We start from the raw sequence: 20,912 nt of genomic DNA on the forward strand, positions 1-20,912 counted from the left end.
ATAATAAATTTAAATTAAATTAAAAATATTTGTTCGAATTCAATTTAATACCAACTAAACAAATAGCTCAAATCGTAAAGAGATTTTATTATCATTTAAGGAGCAAATAAAAAAAAATTCTTTCACATTTTGGATGTTTTTATATTTTTTTATAATTATTGAAAGGATTTTTAAAAATTCTATTTTTATTTTTGAATTCAAAAGAGATTTAATTTTTAATTAATTTTTGGATTTTTAAAAAATATAAATATTTTAGGATTTTTTATTGAAATATGAAAAACATTTGTTTTTAATTTTTTAAAAATATGTATTTTTAAAGAATAAGTGATAAATTGAAAAAAATTGAGGGCTGCCAAGTGTAAAATTGGAGACAAGTTTGTGAAAAGATCTATATTTTTAAACTAAAAGAAGTATGAATATTTAATATTTCCAAAATTAAAATATAAGATTAAAATTTTAAAATTTAAAAGAGTATAAATATTTTGACATATTCAAACTTATAAAATTAGATCAAATTATGTTACTCGTCCATGTGTTATGCACGAGTTATAAATTAATTTAATCATTGTATTTTAATTTTAAAATTTCAAATTATCTATTAAATTCTATAACTTTTAAAATTTTATATGATAAATATATTGTCACAAATCCAATATCATTTGTTTGTTATTTTTACATAATTCTTACAAAAAAAAGGCACATCTTTTGTTTAATAAATTTCATGTCTAATTTTAAAATTCAAAAAATATAAAAATTAAATTCAATCAAATTAAAATATAAATATTAAATCCATAATTTAGATAAAATATAAAGACTAATAATAAAAGGCTTAATAATAAATTTGGTCATTAACATTTGCATGTTTTGTCAAAATGGCCCTAATTGTATTTTTGAGCTTTTTTTTTTTTTGCCATCAACATTTGTTTTGCTTTTTCTAACAGATTTAATAAATAAATTTAATGTTTCAAATTTTCTTTTCTTTCAAAAGGTTTTAATCTTTCGTATGTTTTTTTACTGAGAAATTTTTCTACTGAGTTAATTTTTTTAGATAATTACGTTTATTTTATTTAAATTAAGAGTTTTTTTAATCTAATGTATTGTTTTTTTATTTTTTTATTTTTCACGTATAATTATCTTATTAGGTTATCTAAGTGATAAATTACATCTCATTAAAAATATTCCATGTATAAAAATTTACATCATCCCTGTTAATTTTTTTAACGGTACTTTCATTAAATTTGTTAGAAAAAATAGATTGAAAAAAAACTAAAAGATACAATTAGAATCATTTTAACAAAACATAAAACGACCAAATTTACCCTTTAAATCGTAATAAAATTTCTAACATAAAATCAAATACTATATACAAACACCCCATGATACGAACCGCCCATAGAAGCAAAAGAGCTTTCAGCCTCTATTAATTTTTTTTTTTGCATTTTTAAAAAAACTTAAAGTAAACCAAGATCTTACTTTAAATTAAATATATTATCATGAATTTAAAGCAAAATATATAATAAGGTAGACACCTAACCTAAGTGCCCCCTTTTGGTTTCCATTTTAGGAGAGAAACAGAATAATGTAAAACATTGTCGGTCATATGATCACCGGATCATGAAATGATGGTTTATTCAAATTAATTAATAAATAAAAAAAATGGGATCATGAAAGGGCTACATTTACTCTTTGTAAATTTAAAATTTAGTATTGTACGTCCATTTTTTAGTTACATTTTTATCAAGTGAGTCATGGGATCTATCATTAATAGTAGTGATTAATCCCTTTGTCGTGAGTGTTCTCTAAAAAAATAGACAGCTAGTCATAAAATGTGCTCCATTCCATTCTCATGAATGGAGATCAAACCCGATTATATGATTACGTGAGTAAGTATTTAATATTTTATTAATTCAACTAATCCACATTATTAAAAAATATTTAAAAAATATTTATTTGTTCAGCTTTGATTTTATTTGCATCCAGAATTGGAATAAAATTTTTGATTGGTTTATAATTTTTATTTCTAAACTAAAATCACCGTAAAATAGACACTAATTTAAAATAAAATTTATATACTTTATTTGGATTCCATTAATTTCAAACAAATGAATGTGGTTCAATAATTTCAGTAACTTCAGTTTCTTTATTATATATTTCGATTGATTTATTAATTCTCTATGTTTAGTCCAGTTTATTTAATTTTAATTTTTTTAAAGAAATAGAATCGACCAACAATGTTCAAATATTGCTATTTTCTTTTTGGAATATTTTAATTGTGCAATTTGGAGCACATGCAAGTGAGGCACATTATTTAGATCCAAAATGTAAGACTAAATGTGACCAAATATGAATAGGTAATATAATATTTGTAAAGGTGATCTTGGGAGAGGATATTGTCAGCTTTCCACCAAAATGGGTACCATACTAAGGTCCAGGGCGAAGAAAAATGACATTCTTTTATCATCATGATGTGAAATGGCGTGGTGGGAGTGGGAGATGACCAATAATTGAGTAATTCTAGTATTGAATTCGAATGAAAAAGATACTGTAGTTTCATTAAATTACTATAGTAAGATAATTTTATAGCTTAACTGCTAGGTAATGACTAATCTAATTCCTACAACTATCTATCAGTATCTTTTAAAATTAGTGTTGTGAGAAATGTTTATTAAAAGTGACTTTAAAATTTTTAATTTTTAATTTAAATATTTATGATATTTTAATAAGAATATAAAAAAATAATTTATGTTAATATTTTGATATATGAACTATAAATTTTAAATACTTGTAAGTAAACAATATTTTAGTACGATATTCGGCCAATTAAGTTTAAGAATAAGCCTTGTTTTCTCTTGAGTGGTGAGAGGTTTTTCTCAATCATGAGATTTGTTCCCCGATCTTTTTTTTGTTTTTCTTGTTCGCTTTGATTTTGTTTGATCAACTGATTGTGCCTCCGGATATATTTCAATGTAATAGATGAGGTTAGGTTTTCTTTTATTTTGTGTTGCAAATAAGCCTTTCAATCGCATAGGTGTTGTATATATTTTGAGGAATTTGTGGCCGAAGAGTGAAGTGCTTGTAATTAGGAGTTTAGAGGTTAATTTGTATAGCATTTCTTTTAGATTTGGAGAATTGATGAAGAGGCATTCTTTGATACTGAAACAATGGATGCCTAGATGTGTTGTTGGAGAGATTGATTTTAGTGAGGTTATTTTTTGGATTCAGCTACATAATGCTCTTTTATTAATGATGATGATGGCTAATGTTATAGTGATCAGTAGTAATTCTTTAGAGGGAGTAGTGCATAGTGAAAGATTAATAATTTTTTTTAATTTTTTTTTTTACGTATTAGGTTGGGCTTGAAGGTGGATAAGTCATTAGTTGATGGATTTTAAGTTTCTATGAGGGATAAGGAAAGGATAAGAGTATCGGGGAGGTGCTTCGAATGAGCTCCTCTTGGTCTTATTCTGGTCAAAGAGGTTGACTTGACTAAGTTTTTTAGGTAAAGTGGAACATATAATAATACAAAATAAATAGTAAGATATTTTTATTTTACTCAAAATTTGACATGCATAGTATACGTAAATAAAACATTAAATATGACTGTCAAAATATTAAAATATCAATCATCCAAAAAAGTTATAGAAATGTCTAATTTTAGACTAATGTAAATAGAGATTTCTCTTCAAAATATTTTATTATTATATTTTTTCGTTCAACAAAATATTATATAAAGTTTGAGATACTAAAAATTCATATTATTTAATTTGAACTACATTAGTACATTTTTATTTCATAGTTTGAATAAAATTAAGTTTTTGGTACATAATTAAATTAATTTTTATATCATGTTGAATTTATAGTCTCAAAAGCCGTAAGATTAGTTGACAATATTAAAAAGGAAATCACTATAATCTTTTTCCAATACGGGAATGCTTTGACAACAACACTGCACATCCCGCCTTTTATCCAACAAAAACATTTCAAAGACTTGGGATATTCTCCATCCATTAAGGTTTACATATAATTATATATTTTTATTAAAGCTTTACTTTAACTTATTTGAATAATGATTAAAAATATATTTGTAAAATAATCATGGGAGTTAGGTGAGACGGTAACGATTTCTCCTATTTTAACAAGTAGTTGAGGGTTCAATTATTGTCTTGAGTGTGGGACAGCTTTAAAACTCGTGGCTGACATCTATAGAATACGGAGGATTAATCTTGAGAAATAAAAATAAATTATATTATTTTTAGACTATTTTTATCGTTTTATATTCTTATGTATAGTGAATAATAAAAATAAAAAAACTATAGTTCTCACACCTTTAACTTTACGATTTTAACTAAAAGTTCATTTAACATATACATAAATTTTTTTCACTCAAATCGTGTAATTTTTTCAATACAATGCCCACTTCTACTTATAACCTTTTTTAATGCTTAAATAAAAATAAAAAATAAAAACTAGGCCCCTCTAAAATGAAAAATTTTCTATGTGGCCCCTTTAAAATTCTTAAAATTTTAAATTAGTAAAGGTAAAATTGTACTTTGACCTCCCTAAAATATAATAATTTAATTTAATTCTTTAAAAATGATAAAGATATAATCTATTAAAATAGTGGAATTGTATTTTATTTATTGCAAAAATTACAATTTAATTTCCTCTTAAAAAATTGATATGACTTCACCACAGCTTAAATGCATCCTCCAAATGGTTAGAATAACAAGGGTGCAACTCAGAGGGTAAAACAAATTTAGATAATTAACATGTAAATTCATAATATGGTTGTAAATAATGTAAAAGAGAAAGAAGAAAAGTAGGAGAATTAGATGGTGTTTCTGAGTAGAACTGGACAAAAGATCCATGGAATACAGTCTGTTACCAAAAACAACCCACTCAACTAATATCTCAATCTCCTAAATCATATCTACGTTATTTTATATTTTTAATTTAAGTGTAAATGAGTTGATACAATTTTTTTTTATGATAAATCATATTATTTTAAAAAATTATATATAAAATTTTTATCACTCCACCTACAACAGTGACGTAATTATTTCATATTATTTTTATATTTTAATTATTCCTTTTAATCTTAACAGGGTAAATGTGCAAAGTTGCCATAGTATACACTTAAACATGCTTCCCCAGTTATATATACGTTCACTCCCCACTCTATGTCTCAGCACCTCAACCTTCAAAGCAAATAAAACTTTGAATTATTCATACAAAACAATGAAAACCCACTTTTTTCCCCTGGTTTTTCTCCTCATTTTTTTCTTAGCCCAAGGTCTGAACCCCAAATGTGCCATCCAAGACCATGGCTCAAACCTGCAAGTGTTCCATGTTTACAGTCCATGCTCACCCTTCAAACCCTCAAAACCACTCTCATGGGAAGAGGATGTGCTGCAAACGCTAGCCAAGGACCAAGCCAGGGTGCAGTTTTTGTCCAGCCTGGTGGCTAAGAAATCTGTGGTGCCTATAGCTTCAGGCAGGCAGATTGTGCAAAGCCCAACTTACATTGTGAAGGCCAATATTGGAACCCCACCTCAGCCCATGCTTATGGCCATGGATACAAGCAGTGATGCTGCTTGGGTGCCTTGCACTGGCTGCATTGGCTGCTCTTCTACTGCTTTTGACTTTGCTAAATCCACCACTTTCAAGACCCTTGGCTGCCAAGCTGCTCAATGCAAGCAGGTAATTAAGCTGCCAAGCTTTCATATACTACCTGCTTAGCCACGCGCTTGGCTGGTTAAGTAATTGTATTTCATCATAAAGTTAGGAAGTCGGTACAATATGAAACATCACAGGTGTTTCGGTGCATCTTTAACGGATACCTTTTTAACATTTGCATCATGTGATAACTTTTTTCAGGTACCAAACCCCACTTGCGGCGGAAGCGCGTGCGCATTCAACATGACCTACGGTGGCTCAACCATAGCCGGTAACCTATCACAGGACACCATAACCTTAGCCACCGACCCAATCCCAAACTACACTTTCGGTTGCCTCCAAAAGACAGCAGGCAGCTCAGTGCCACCACAAGGTGTATTGGGCTTGGGCCGGGGCCCATTATCCCTCCTTTCCCAATCCCAAAATTTGTACCAATCAACATTTTCATATTGCTTGCCTAGCATTAGGTCACCTAACTTTTCTGGGTCATTGAGACTTGGACCAAGTGGGCAACCCGTGAGGATCAAATACACCCCGTTGCTTAAGAACCCTAGGAGGCCCTCACTTTATTACGTCAATTTGATTGGAATTAGGGTTGGAAGAAGGATTGTTGATATCCCACCAAGTGCCATTGCTTTCAATCCTTCCACTGGTGCTGGCACCATTATTGATTCTGGTAACGTGTCTTCGTAATTGGATCAGTCAATTAAATGAATTGAACTAAAGCATGATATGAATTGATTTAACCAGTGTATTTCAATTTAGGTACCGTCTTCACCCGGCTAGTTGAGCCAGCCTATGTAGCTGTCCGGGACGCATTCCGGAGACGAGTAAGGGTGGCGAACGTGACATCTCTGGGTGGGTTCGACACATGTTACTCGGTCCCAATCAATGCACCGACCATAACATTTATGTTTTCGGGCATGAACGTGACACTGCCACAAGAGAACCTACTGCTCCACAGCACAGCAGGCAGCATCACATGTCTTGCGATGGCATCGGCACCAGCGCTGAATGTGATCGCCAATATGCAGCAGCAGAACCATAGGGTGGTTTTCGATGTGCCAAATTCGAGGATGGGGGTCGCCCGTGAGCGATGTTCGTAAAAAGTGTGGGGTCTTTTTCTTCTAACTTTTGGGAAACAGTGTTGGTGTTGATTAAAAGCAGAATATATCTGATTAATAATGAAAGTAAAATTTTTGTAGTTATATATTACTTTGTACTGGAGGCTGGTCCTAGTCACGGGCTTTCCCTTACTTTTATTATGTCTTGTTTTTAGGTTTTAATATCCAAATTTTCGAATTCTGTTTCTATTATTATAATCGTGCTTTAACACAATCATAATTTTGGTTCAATCATGTTATAAAAAATTAGTTTTGTATTTAGTACGTCTAAATTTATATACTACGACTCCGTTTATTTGCCAGTAAAATAATTTCTAGAAATTGATTTACTTTTTTGGTGTTTGAATGAATCTGTGTAAAATATTTTCTGTTGTTTGGGAGATTTCCTAAAAATATTTTTCGAAAAAGTTGTTTTTACATATATTAATGAATTTAATATACATATTAATAAATATATATTTTAAATTATTTTTACATATATTGCAATGATTTATTTATAAATAAATAAATCAAATTAAATATATAATAATACTCAATTATTAAGCTAGAATATTAACCGTCATAAATTGAAAGCAACCAAAGTCAAATAAATTATTTATAATTGTGTTATAAAAAAATAAAAAACATAATTGTGTTATAAAAAAATAAAAAACAAGGATTGAATAATTATAAATTAGCTTCCAAACTACAATTAATACTAAAAATTAATATTATTTAAATGCATAATTAGTAGTACACCACATAATAACAATAACATTGTCCAAGTGCATAATTAATATTACACCACATAAAAGTATTCCTACTAAGAATATCACACAAATTAAAAAAAGCAATCGGTCTCATCCTTATCACTTCAATACAATGCTGGTCACCACTATATAAAATACTATTAATATGATTTTCTCTTTCATAATCTCGATTCACACGAGGGTGAGAAGCAATTTCCTTCCTAATTTTTAATTTTTTAATACAAAGAGCCCCCAAAGCTAAAACTGAAGCCAGGACTCCGACAATTATATTTTGATGTTGATTACGATTCATCTACACAAAATTATGCCACACAAATATTTGATCACTACAAAAAAAGATGCAAGGTTTTCATAAGATCACATATATGACTAAAAGTTACCATGACTAAAGTGCAAACATACATATCAAAAGCTAATTATAATTGCATTAATAATTTTTTGAGAAACTAAATGTTCCTGTTAAAAAAATATTTAATTTTATATTAAGATAATTTTTTGATGACTACAAAATATTTTCTGTTGTTTGACAGATTTCCTCAAAATCCTTTGAAACAGTTTCTCTTGCAAAGAACAAGGGAAAAGAGAGGAAATATTTATTAGTAGATACAATACCAGACGTAAACCAGGGACAAATGAAAACAATTATACAACTGAAAACGAAAGCAAAAGAAAGCCTGCAGCAATATTTTAAAATGAAGGGTTGCAATTAAAGCATTGCAGTGGGAAACATAGTAGGCTGAAGAACTAGGAAACTTTTTCCAGTTTTACTACAAACACAAAAAGGTATGCATGCTTGCTACAATCATCATTTTGCCTTTGAAGAAGCTATGACTGATCAGGGGAGCTCAAAGCATGCAGCTTCTAAATTGAGGGCTCATTGTGTTTTCAATATAGGTTCAGTTCCGAGGACAATTTTTATATCATGTGACTATCTTTCTAGAACATAATTATATGACCATTTTATCTTATTCTGTAAGCATAATAAAAACTTATGGCACATCGTAGTCGCAGTTTGGATTTAACCAGCTTCAGGATACCTGAAATAGTTGCTTTAAAGCAAAAGATTTTAAAAATTAATATCATAGTAACTTGCTAAATTTGAGAAAGTGACTAACCATTAATTATAATTTAACTTTTTCTATATATAAACTAAAATTACACTTTTTTTCCTTAAAAAAATTATATAATTATATTATTCTTGAATTTTAAAATTCTAATGTACTTTCTATTTCAAAAGCACTTTTAATTTTTTGCTTTTGAAAGCAAAAAACAAAAAAGAAGTATCAAAAGAAACAACCAAAACATTGCCTTTGTATTTTTTGTATTTATTTATTTATTTTCAAGTTTTTAAACAACAATAGCTCATCAAAAACTTGATAATTTTTTTAAGGTAATAAAGACTAAAGAACTTCATGCTGTGATCATGTGCTCAATACAGAGGTGAAGGCCATTCTGTTTAGCTTGGAGCTAGCAGCTGAATATCGACCTTCGAATGTAGTAGTGGAAAGTGATTATACGTTAGCAGTAACAGAGACAAATAGTTTGAGTCCTAGTTTTTGGGAGTGGAGTGGTTTACTTAATGATATTTTGGACTTGGTCTTGCTTTTGGGGTCATGTGTTTTTCACCACACTTTTCAGCTAGGACATCAGTTTTCCCATAATCTTACTAAGCTTGATTGTAATGTTGGGGAGGATTAAAGATAGTTGGGCTCAGCTAATTAATTTCTGTAATCCTAATTTATGGGATGACTAAAACACCTTACTGCCCTCCATAAAAAAAACCAACGAATAATCCATACACTAAATGCAAGTAATTCAACCAAGAACCATAAAGAGAAGGAAGCAGGGTGAAACCCAGAATTAGAAAAAGTACCCAATAATCCATTGAATGAAATGTATAGAAGGAGAATGCATGGAGAAATACAATTTACAAGAAAAATTGAATATTCGTTTGAGATCACATGTCTATTATATTTGGAACATATGTCCCAACTCCCAACAGTATATACATACATAGACATGGCTATTATAACTGAAATGTATAGAAGAAGAATGCATGGAGAAATACAATTTACAAGAAAATGAGATCACATGTCTATTATATTTGGAACATATGTCCCAACTCCCAACAGTATATACATACATATACATGGCTCATGTTATTATAGTAATAAAAAACTGGAAAACATATATGTGAATGTATGTATGAATTCAATGTATGTATGTATGTATGTATGTATGTATGTATGTATGTATGTATGCTGCCCTTACACCACATAATATTCCCATCCATCTCATCTGCAGTTAACTTTCAAAATATTCCCCAATTTTAAATCCAAGCCAAGATTGAAATGAACAAAATCCAGTTTCATAAAATGAAATGCTCCATTTAACACAGTAAAGCCAGTTGAAGCTAAAAAATTACCAATTTTTAATTCCTCAAGTTTACATCTCAATCCTACTTCATTCGTCGAACCTCAGCAATTGAAAAAAATAAAAAATAAAATACTAATGCAAATATGCAGAAACCCCTAACAATTACCTAGAGCTTGCAATCAAGAATGTGGGTAGAAATCCACCTTCGATGAATCGCGAGAAGGGGTGATGATTCAGGCTGTAATTTTTTAACAACCTAACGAGAAAGGTGAACCAGCAGGCATTACGAATCTGCCATTAGAAGAGAACCAGCATGAGCATAAATAAGAAAGAAGATAGTGATATACCTGTGGCTGCTAATTTTTTAGGGTTCCTTCAAAATACAGACTTGACGACGGTCGACCGACAGAGATGATGAGGCCAATGAATAGAGATGAGGAGGAGCGGTGGAGGTTGATGGACAGAGAGGAAGGGAGAACCACTGCTATCGAGAGTGTAGAGAAGGGAATGGAAAATGTCTTATGGATTCCAAATCGGTAAGACGTTTTCTGGAAATTGGGAATTGATTTACCAGTGTTTTGGAAAATGTTTTTCTTTAGGAATTTATTTTCCACCAAGCAAACGCCGAAAAATTCACAAAATATTTTTCGAAAAATATTTTCCACCAAACAAACGACCCTAAAATAAGGGTGAAATCCAGGTTTACTATTTTTCTATGGAAAATAATAATAAAACACTACAACATTCTACTTGGCCTAGAAGATCTTAGTTATTGATTTGGGCCTATCAACCTTTTTAAAACATTCCCTGCTTCAAGAATGTATCATATTATATCTTGTTTTTTATATTAAGAAAATTGAAAAATTCATTTTTGTGTGTTAGATTAACGCGTAAATTGGTTCTTTTGTTAAAAATTTCGTTTATTTTTGTTGCTAAAGGCTTGTCATTGTACGTTAGTATAAGATACACGTGGCACTTCACATGTACTTATCTGGTTATTCCACCCGTTTTTAACAATAGAAACAAATGAAATGTTTAGTAAAAAGAATCAATTTACTCTTTGATCTAATGTATAAAAACTAATTTATGTATTTTTTGAGTAAAATGGAAAAAAATCTAGCTTTTAGTACAAAAAGTTGTATGATACTTTTATCAAAGTTTTTCACTTTTGTGTGTGTAGACTAGAGTATTTCTATGATAAATTTCTATTGACTCGTTAACAATCCTTTTGGTGATTAAAATTTTTATTTGACCACTAATGATCCGGATTTAAATCCTATTAATATAATCTCTTTTAATTTGTAATATAAAGAAAACAGTAAAATTGTCTCCATAAATCTTTTCTCGATATTCAAATTTGTGTTGTTGACTACTATTTTCCCCCTCAGTCATATCTAAAAAATAAACAAAAAAAATTCAAATGGTTATATTAAAAAAATACAAATGACGTTTCATACGATACATACATATGGCTATAATGACTAATACAAAATTAACTACTTTAATTAATATTCTCAGCAACCGAGGATTTAGCATTATAGAAGCTGCTGATATTATAAATTGGTTGCCATGTTCCCATCCCTGGCTCACTACGTAATAATAATTCTGCCAATATTATACACAACAGTAAAATATCATATAAAATTATGTAAAATAATTCAATAATAAATTGAGTCGTCAATTCAAGATAACATTTAATTGTTCTCTTAATTGAACGCAAGTGGATAATTAAGCTATCTAACAACCAGATTCCATATAAGTCCCTGCAATCGTTAAATTTACCATGTAGTATATCAAGATTATTAAAAATAATGAAAAATTATATAAAGCTATGAAAATATATAAATAAATTTTTTTTATGGAGCCATTTTTGAGATTGATCAAATTTTTTAATATCATCAATGTAAACATCAACGTCGGATGGGAACATGGTGCCATTGTCGGGAAACCTAAATCTCTCGCCTTTGACCTTAACCTAATTTTGGTTCATTTTTTTTAGTAGTGAATTTTTTGGGGGCTTAATCAATGTAACAATTTTTTTAATATCATCAATGTAACCATTTTTTCAATGGTTAATTTTTGGAGGGCTTAATCAATTTATTACACTCTTTCGATTGAAAGTTGAATTAATTATTAAATTATTTTACAAGGACTTTTTAATATATTAAACCTTGTATTATTAAAACATAATGTGAAAAAAAAATACAACAGTACCAAAGACCTTGGTGGTTAGTGTCCTCACCAACTTCAATTAGTTGAACAATTAAATCATTACCATTATGTTGCAAATTCTATGGTTTCCAATTTCAAGTGTAGAAAATATAAAGACAGACAAGTATAGTCACTCGTCACTCGTCATTACCATTTCCTTTTTTTCATTTTTGCAAAACAAACCGTTATCTTTACTCGTTTTTCAACTTCCTCGATTCTCCTTTCTTCCTCCAGTTTCTTGCAAGAACACAACCATGTCCTTGCTTGCAGCCCTATCCACTATACGAGAAGTTGTTGTCTCCACGCTCTTTGGTTTTCTGTTTGACAAATTGGGCTCTTTAGTGTTAATACAAATCTTTGGTGAAGAAAATCTCAAACATACGAATGGAACATGAACAACAACTTGAACAGAAAATAAAAAAATAGGACAAGGTTCCAAGGCGTGCAAATGAGTTTCAAGCAAATGAACCTTGAGAATAAAATTAAGCCTGATGATTATTTACGTACTGACGAAAATAGTCCACTAAGCACAGAGCAATATATAACAAGAAAATTAATTTCTATAAAATTTTTTTGCAATAACTCTTTATAGAACAATCTAATAATATTAGAAGATGGAAGAAATATAGAAAGAATTTTTAGAACTTGTTGGTATAAATTTCAAATGAAATCTCATTCCTGTTTAATATAGGATTTTTCATGTCTCTTCACAGAAACATATTTCAATATGTGTCTTTTCTGAATAACAATATCTTTAAAAGAGACATAATTATTCATCTAATATCTCTTAATTAAACATAACCATTCAAATAATATTGTTTGAATAGTCATAATTCTTTGTCAATAACCCAAAAGATATAACTTTGGATTAATTACACTTTTTCATTTATAGTTATTGGAATACTATAAATATTGTTGAAAATGTTCCAACAATCTCCCTTAATTTTCAAAATATTTTAGATTTTAGTATCCGTGGAAATCAATTTGCATAAATGAAGGTTTCTTACAATTGAACGTTCACTTAATGAAAACATGTTAAAGTTAATCACATGGTAGACTAAGCTTCGAACTAGCCATTCCATTTGATTAACCAAATATATCTCACACAATGATTTCAACATTGGTTAATGCATAGTATCCAAGGACACTATTATGACTATGTGTCTGTGTCCTCTTTTCATGAATGTTGTCAGAGCCAAGCCCATGAGCTCTTAAAAGCGGTTACATTTCTACTCACATAGGTAGATCTCATCAAGAGTGTCCTCGTAATTATAACACTCTAACATATTTATGTTATAGGTATATTAAGAGTATATTGGTCATCCTTCCCTTATCATTATAGGTACCTAGCATTTTAATCTTAGGATGTATTTATTTATAATGCTAACAGTCACATACTAATGATGTGCTTTGTCTCATTGAATTCAAGACTTAACATTATACCAAGCGTTGAGTCGAGTTTCCATCATGGGTGACTCTAATTAATGGGCTTGTGTCTCATCCCTTTTGAGGTCTTGTTGACTACATTTCTAGCAAGACTTTTTGTCAAAGGATTTATCAAATTTTTACTTGACCTCACATAATTAATAGTGATCACTCCATCAGAGATTAATTATGGACATAGCTATGTCTTAATCCAATGTGTCTAGACTTTCCATTATATACTTGGTCATATGCCTTTGCTAGAGTAGCCTTATTATCACAATGAATAGAAATAGGTGAAATTGTTTTAGGCCATAAAAGGTACATCATAAAGTAAATTTCTTAACCATTCTGCTTCTTTAAATGCAGCAGCTAATGCAATAAGTTCAGCTGCCATGGTGGAATTAGTAATACATGTTTGTTTCTTGGAACCCCAAGAAATGGATCATCCACCAAGAATGAAGATCCATCCACTAATAGAAGCATGATCTTCCAAACTTGTAATCCAACTAGCATCTAAATACCCTATTAACAAATAACCAAATAACATATTTGCATATATATTAACAAGCCAAAATTAAAACATATGAACAAAAACTTTCAAATCACATCACATTGGCCAAATAACATAATACACCTATTACATTACATTTATAACATAATAACTAAAGTCTACCAAAATGATGACTTGATAATGTGATCGTGCTTTGATGTGATTCCAACCGGTCGAGCTTCCGATGATCTACAAAATAGACAAAGTAATTACGTAAGTAATTAGTGCTTAGTAAGCTCGTAGAAAAGGAACTTAAACTTACCGAACATAAAATGATTAAACCATTTAATCATTGATCACAAATCATATGAATACTTTGTTTTCCTATTCACAACATTCCACATGGTTAGTAAATATACTTAAAAAAGTATCAACCTATGAAACATGGTACATATCAAGAAATGAATTTCAATATACAACAATTCATCATATGTTCAATTTGTTCCCTTTTCAATCCATACTTTTCCTTTTCATATGTTCAATAACGTGAGCCAATGCATACATACACTTTTCTCTTGACTTTTGCACAAATGAAATGAATTTTGCATTTTCATAGGTTGTAATAGCTACTGTGCCTTTTCTCTTGACTTCCAAGTACTCACCATTTCCAATCCTCACTCTTTTGACTTCAGTGTTTCTTAATTCCTCAAAGAACTATTTGCCATACATCATGTGATTTGTGCACCCACTATCAATCAACCAGCTCTCACTTGATTCTCTGCTTGAGAAACAAGTAACCACGAACAATCGACCTTCTTCTTCTTGATCAGCTACTTGTGCATTTACTTCTTGCACCTGGCCTTTGACCTTGCAAATCACTGCTTCAAGTTCAAGTTGATTACCTTTGGAGCATTTGGCATCAGGTCTTTTCCAACATTTGAATGGTGAATGACCTTTCTTCTCACAATGGTGACAAGGTGGGTAGGATTTCTTGACAACTCCTCTTTTGCTCTTCTGATAATTGCCTGATGAATTTTCTCCACTCATCGACTGGTTCTTAAAATTTTTCTTCTTTTTATACATGTTGTTGTCTTGATGCTTGACAGGTAAGGCACCTTCTATCATTTCCTCTTGCCTCATGGATCTTCTTTGCTCTTGTGCTTGTAAAGCATTCAAGAGCTCTGCAAGAGAGATCTTTGACAGGTCCTTGGTGTTCTCCAGAGTAGTAATGGTGGCTTCAAACTTCTCTGGAACAGTGACCGGTAGCTTTTCTACGATTCTAGAGTCGTTCAACTCAGAACCAAGCAATCTCACCTTGTTGGCAATGCTGAGAAGTCTATTAGAATATTCTTTCACTGACTTAGACTCCTTCATCTTCTGCAACTCGAAATCCCTGATTAGATTAAGGACTTTCATTCCACGAATCCTCTCATCTCCTGCATACTCAACCTTGAGGTAATCCCAGATTTCCTTTACTGATTTCAGAGACATTATTTGTGTGAAAATAATTTGAGACACAACTGCAAATAAGCAAGTTTTTACCTTTGGTTTCCTTGTCTTCTTTTCCTTTTGTGCTTTAATCTGTGCCACAGTAGGATTTGCTGGAAGTGGTGGGACCTCGTAATCCTCTTTTACAGCTTTCTAAAGATCCAAAGCCTCCAAGTAAGTCTCCATGCGAACTGCCCACATCTGGTAATTGTCTCCATCGAAGACTGGTGGTGCAACAACTGAAAGACTGGACTCTCCTTCCATCTTAACACGCAAATAACCTCACAGATCCCTCAAGAAAATAGCTCTAATACTAATTTATTGGTGATTAAAACTCGAACTTTGATGATTGATCGAGAGATTTGAAGCAGAAAGAAGAGAAAGAAAGTTTTAAGATAGAAAATAATTGAAGACTGGAATAATAATTGATTTTCACCTCAACGGTTTAAATACAAAAGTTCAAGATTAAAAATAAAAAAAAGAGGTTCTAAAAATCTGCTAAGAATCTGGTAACAATATACCAAACAAATCGAAAAACTAAGCTTTTAAAGTAAAGGAGAATTATTCAAACTTAGTAACAGAAAAAAAAAGTAACTGGCTGCAATCTTAAACACGTGATCTCAACAGAGAGTTGATTTACCAAAAGGTAAAACAATTGGCTTGAAGTGGGTGTTTAAAATAATATTTATTGCAAATGAAAGCATACAAAAGCACAAACTTGTCTTGTGGCAAAAAGGTTATATGCAACAATATGGTGTTGATTTCAAAGGAAACTTCTTTCCAGTAGCTCGATTTGAAACCTTGAGGCTTGCTCTTGCATTTGCTATATAGTTATAATGGCATGTTTATCAATTTGGTGTTAAGTTGGCCCTCTTCAATGGAGAATTATAAGAAGAGGTCTATGTAGCACGATCAGAAGGTTTCATCAATAAAGGCAACTAAATAAATGTGTACAAGTTAAAAAAAGAAAGTGTTGTATGGATCAAAGCAGGCCCCTCTCGAGCATGGTATAATAAGACCAATGGGTATTTTTATAAAAAAAAAGGGTAGATGAGAAGTGTGAATAAGCCCACCTTATATGTGAAAAAAGAAAGTAAAAATGATTTCATCATTGTTTGCCTTAATGTTAATGATGTCATTTACACTATCTCATCTAGCTCTCTTGAAGATGAGTTTAGGACTCAAATGATGAATCAAATTAACAAGTCGGACATAGGTTTATTGCATTATTTCTTTGGCCTTGAAGTCCAACAAGATACTATAGAAATTTTATTTCATAAAGGGGATATGCCAGGGACCTTCTAAGTAAATTTGGCATGCTTAATAGCAAGTCTGTAGCTACCCCATGAATATTAATGGCAAATTGCAACAAGAAGATGGAGAAGAGATGAAAGGTGCTAGAAGGTTTAGAAACATTGGTTGGAGGTTTGTTTTCTAGTAGTGACCATATAGCTATAATTTTGCATTTATCCATTACTCGATCCGTACTTCAACATATTTTTCTCTTTCCATTCTTACAATGTTCCTTGTTTGTATCAATATCATTTATGCTCTAATCCTAAAACCTGATATTTTACATCAGATATGATTTTTTTTTTTAGGCTATATCATAAAGGATAGCCCCTTTATTATCATTATATAATTCTGCAACAATTTGCATTGCAGGAATATGATTCAAACCATGGCTTTTATAACAATACCCAGACCTCTCTCCCTGCTAGCAAGCTCGACAAAAGATTCATGGAGCTCAGCAAGTGTTCATTGTTCTTATTCCAAAAAGAGCTCCCGTTTCTCTACCAATAGCAAGGGATTAAACAGAGATTGCAAGGCGATATTTTGGAATTTCGGTTCTTTTCGCCGTCAATATTTATCACAATTGACTGCAATGCTGATGACGTTTAAAGATGACGGTAGAGATGGAAGTGAAGCGAAATATGATCGTGAATCCTTCTCAAAATTACTGTTCCAAGTACCCATTTCTGAGATGAAGTTTTTGTCTAAACTTGCCTTCTTGTGTAACATAGCTTATGTGATTCCAAAAATCTAGGTGTGCTTTTTTTTTTTTAATTTCTTCTGAAATTATATTTCACAATATTATTTGGGTGTTCACTAAACTTGTTACATGGATTCCTAAATTTTAATCTTTTAGGCTCACATACTCTAAAAATTCAAACATGATAGTCTTGTCAAGTAAGCAAAGTATGGAAATCTCAAACTTTTCAGGGTATTTATTTGAGAAGGTACTATGGCCTAAACTTGATAGCGTCTTCTTTAGAAACTAAAGCAGAGGCAACATCAAGCAGTAAAGCAAAGCTTGAGGAATTTGGTTCAGAGAAAGCCATGGGTTTTGAGCGAAAGCACCATCGAATCCACTCATCGAAGGACCAATTATTATCAATGGCCGCCCATCAATCATTTCATTCATCTCCGTTCGAATGGATTATTTGCGATGATCCAATCAGGCATACTCGGATTTTTGTGATTCAGGTATTTCCCTTTACCCTTTAATTTATCTTAGTCGGAAAAAACTCCCAACAATTTAAATGGTATTCATTGAAGCATCATTATTCGGATGTAACAAATGTTATAACAGTCAATTACAGTGAATATTACATTATGATTGCTATTTAAATCCTACATTTTATGATTAAGAGGTATCTTAGAATTAACCAAATATTTGACAACACACAAAATACATATTAAGTAGATAAAGATATTTTATTATAATACTCTAAGAAACCCTTCAATAATCTTATTTGATGTGTGATTTGTATGTATTACTTTTAGCTCTTGATGATATACTCTGACAATGAAATCACATTAAAATACATAAAAATAAAATCAGATATAATTAAAAGTAAAACACATCAAGGCATGATTGGAGAAGTCGTGAAATTTTTTTATTTTAACTTTTAGCATAAATACAAAGTCATCGATAAGCAATTTAACAATAACCTGTTTTTTTTATATATATTTGATTTTTTTAATTTAAAAATATGAATATTTAATTAAAAATATCATATTTCTATTTTAGTATCTATTGTTATATAAAAAAAATATTTATCAAAAGGGAAACAAAGACATAGTAACAACCATGACACCTAAAACTTGCAGGGCCCAGACTCCTTGACATCTTGGTGGCGAGTCCTCTTCTTTCATCCAACTAAATTTGAGGTAAACATTACTCTAATCTCATCATACAACATTGAATGAGAACTTAATCACTTAGCCCCCCCAACAAAATTTAAATCATTTTCAATCTATTTCTTCCTTGCAGGGGAAACTAGACGTGTTTGTTCACAAAGGAATGTATGAAGCCGCAAAGGTTATATATGAAAAAGTGATCCCACACGTTGTGGACTTTTTACAAACACATGGTGAGCATGCTAGGTTTCAATTCACCGGTCATTCACTAGGCGGAAGCATTGCTGTACTCGTTAGCTTGATGCTGTTAATCAGGAATGTGGTGAGATGTTCGATGGTTGAGCCCGTTGTGACCTTTGGGTCACCATTTGTGTTATGTGGAGGCCGAAAGTTACTTGATGAATTGACGTTGGATGATGCCCAGATTTACAATGTCATAATGCATGGAGACATTGTCCCTAGAGGCTTCTCCTGCAATATTCCTGGTTTTCTTATCTCAATTCTCAAGCTTTTCAAGCGTTCCTTACATTCACACCCTTGTCTAAATGAGAATGTAAGTCTAATTACATTTTTTTTCCCAACAACATCGGTTAAAATCAATCATTACAATAATTAATTAATCTGAATATTTAGAAAAAAATTCGTACATAATTTTACAATTGTGAGGCTCGAACTTTTTGTTAAAATTGGAAAGGAGAATGGAGTTATCTAAATTCTCATACTTACAATATAATACTCTTTTATTCAATTAATGAAAATATTATTGGCAATTAATACCATTTGAGTTTCTTATATATATTTGTTGATAGTTATAAAATTAAGTATTGTAAAAAATAAGCAATCCTAATTACTAGTTATAAAATTAGAGAAAGACAATTTAGTAAACATTTCATGTCGAGGTGTGGTAGATTGTATTTAAAAATAAATACAAATTATATTCATATTTAATATTTATACATGATTCAAATTTAGTGACTTTAAGTGTTAGTTTAAATAGAGTAAACAATTTTATTTATCTATTAAGATTAGGTCTGTTATAGATCTATAACAACATGTTATTATAGAGAGATCATTATTGTAAATTTATCATGAAACTCATATCGTGAATTTTCATCCAATGAAGAAAATGAGAATCAAATTAACAAAATTAAAAGACATATAACAAGTGCATGTATTATTACTTTTATGCATCTTTTAGTTTACATTTTTTCACATGACTAATTATGAAGTTCATAAATTTAGTAAGTTCAATTAAACAGGCTAAGTTATCAAATTAAATTAATTAATTTATAATAAGTTGTTAAATTCAAGTAATCAATTTATAAGTTTATGATGTAGAATATTTAATTAGCGAACTTAATAGTTTATTGAATTCATATATTTATTCCAATCATTGAAGGTTATTTCATCTAAGAAAATATGATTAATAGATTTTTTATGTGACATTTAAATATTTTATTGAAATAACATTTTAATTAAGATAATTTTTATTTAATAAATTATAATTAACATACCTACATGAAATAGCTATAATTTCACCTAAAGTTTTAGACAATATGTTGTTATAGAGAATTAATTTAATAAAACATGAATTTCATAATTATGGTTGTTGCTTTAACAAGTGAAAAACTGTTATAAATTGTTAAAATAAAACATAAAAACTTGATTGTTATAACGAAATTTTGTAGAGGAGGACTCACCAGATATGCCTTTTATTTTTATTTGATGCAGAAATTTATGTACTCTCCACTAGGAGAACTGTTGATTCTCCAACCAAATGCAAAATCATCACCTGGGCATCCATTGCTTCCTCCTGGGACTGCTTTTTATGCTTTAGACACCACCGGATGTAAAGACACTTCCAATGCTGCCATCAATGGCTTCCTTAATTCTCCTCACCCATTTGATCCAAAAGCCTATGGCGACGATGGAACTGTATCATTGAATCATGACTCGAGCAGCTATTTAAAAGCCATTAAAGGGGTTTTAAGGCTCCATATAACGGCCACGATTGTCCCAAAGCTAAGGGAGAAGAAAAGCTTGTGTCACCATCTCCGAATTCATGGCAGCATGAAAGAAATCCAAAACCAACAAATTAGGTTTTATGATATTAAAGACGGGGTTTGTATACTAGCTAGAGTTGGTATTAATATATAAATGTTTACTTTATTTTCATCCCGTTATATTTTATTTTTTATATACTAGATTCCTCATGAGCGGGAAAAAATT

At 30.5% G+C, this 20,912-nt stretch overlaps 3 protein-coding genes and 1 long non-coding RNA gene across 4 annotated transcripts; 2 read left to right on the forward strand and 2 right to left on the reverse strand.

The window, feature by feature from the left end:
- Window positions 1-5,108: 5,108 nt before the first annotated feature.
- Window positions 5,109-6,992, forward strand: LOC107915533 (aspartyl protease AED3). Its single transcript, XM_041103356.1, has 3 exons — window positions 5,109-5,700; window positions 5,878-6,352; window positions 6,442-6,992. Exons 1-3 carry the CDS (start codon window positions 5,143-5,145, stop codon window positions 6,780-6,782), a joined length of 1,374 nt encoding a protein of 457 aa, XP_040959290.1. The 5' UTR covers window positions 5,109-5,142; the 3' UTR covers window positions 6,783-6,992.
- A 2,182-nt stretch (window positions 6,993-9,174) lies between these two features.
- LOC107915154 (uncharacterized) lies at window positions 9,175-10,701 on the reverse strand. The gene is made up of 2 exons (XR_001689208.2): window positions 10,273-10,701; window positions 9,175-10,181 (listed from the first exon to the last, which is right to left on the reverse strand). It is a non-coding gene; the product is annotated as an uncharacterized lncRNA (long non-coding RNA).
- Window positions 10,702-14,765: 4,064 nt separating this feature from the next.
- Window positions 14,766-15,542, reverse strand: LOC121222093 (uncharacterized). Its single transcript, XM_041101996.1, has one exon. It carries the CDS (start codon window positions 15,540-15,542, stop codon window positions 14,766-14,768), a length of 777 nt encoding a protein of 258 aa, XP_040957930.1.
- Window positions 15,543-17,032: 1,490 nt separating this feature from the next.
- Window positions 17,033-20,882, forward strand: LOC121222484 (phospholipase A1 PLIP1, chloroplastic). Its single transcript, XM_041103358.1, has 4 exons — window positions 17,033-18,026; window positions 18,654-18,713; window positions 18,817-19,236; window positions 20,415-20,882. Exons 1-4 carry the CDS (start codon window positions 17,880-17,882, stop codon window positions 20,838-20,840), a joined length of 1,053 nt encoding a protein of 350 aa, XP_040959292.1. The 5' UTR covers window positions 17,033-17,879; the 3' UTR covers window positions 20,841-20,882.
- The last annotated feature ends 30 nt before the right edge of the window (window positions 20,883-20,912 follow it).

Source organism: Gossypium hirsutum, chromosome D10 (assembly GCF_007990345.1).
Source record: "Gossypium hirsutum isolate 1008001.06 chromosome D10, Gossypium_hirsutum_v2.1, whole genome shotgun sequence".
NCBI lineage: Eukaryota > Viridiplantae > Streptophyta > Magnoliopsida > Malvales > Malvaceae > Gossypium > Gossypium hirsutum.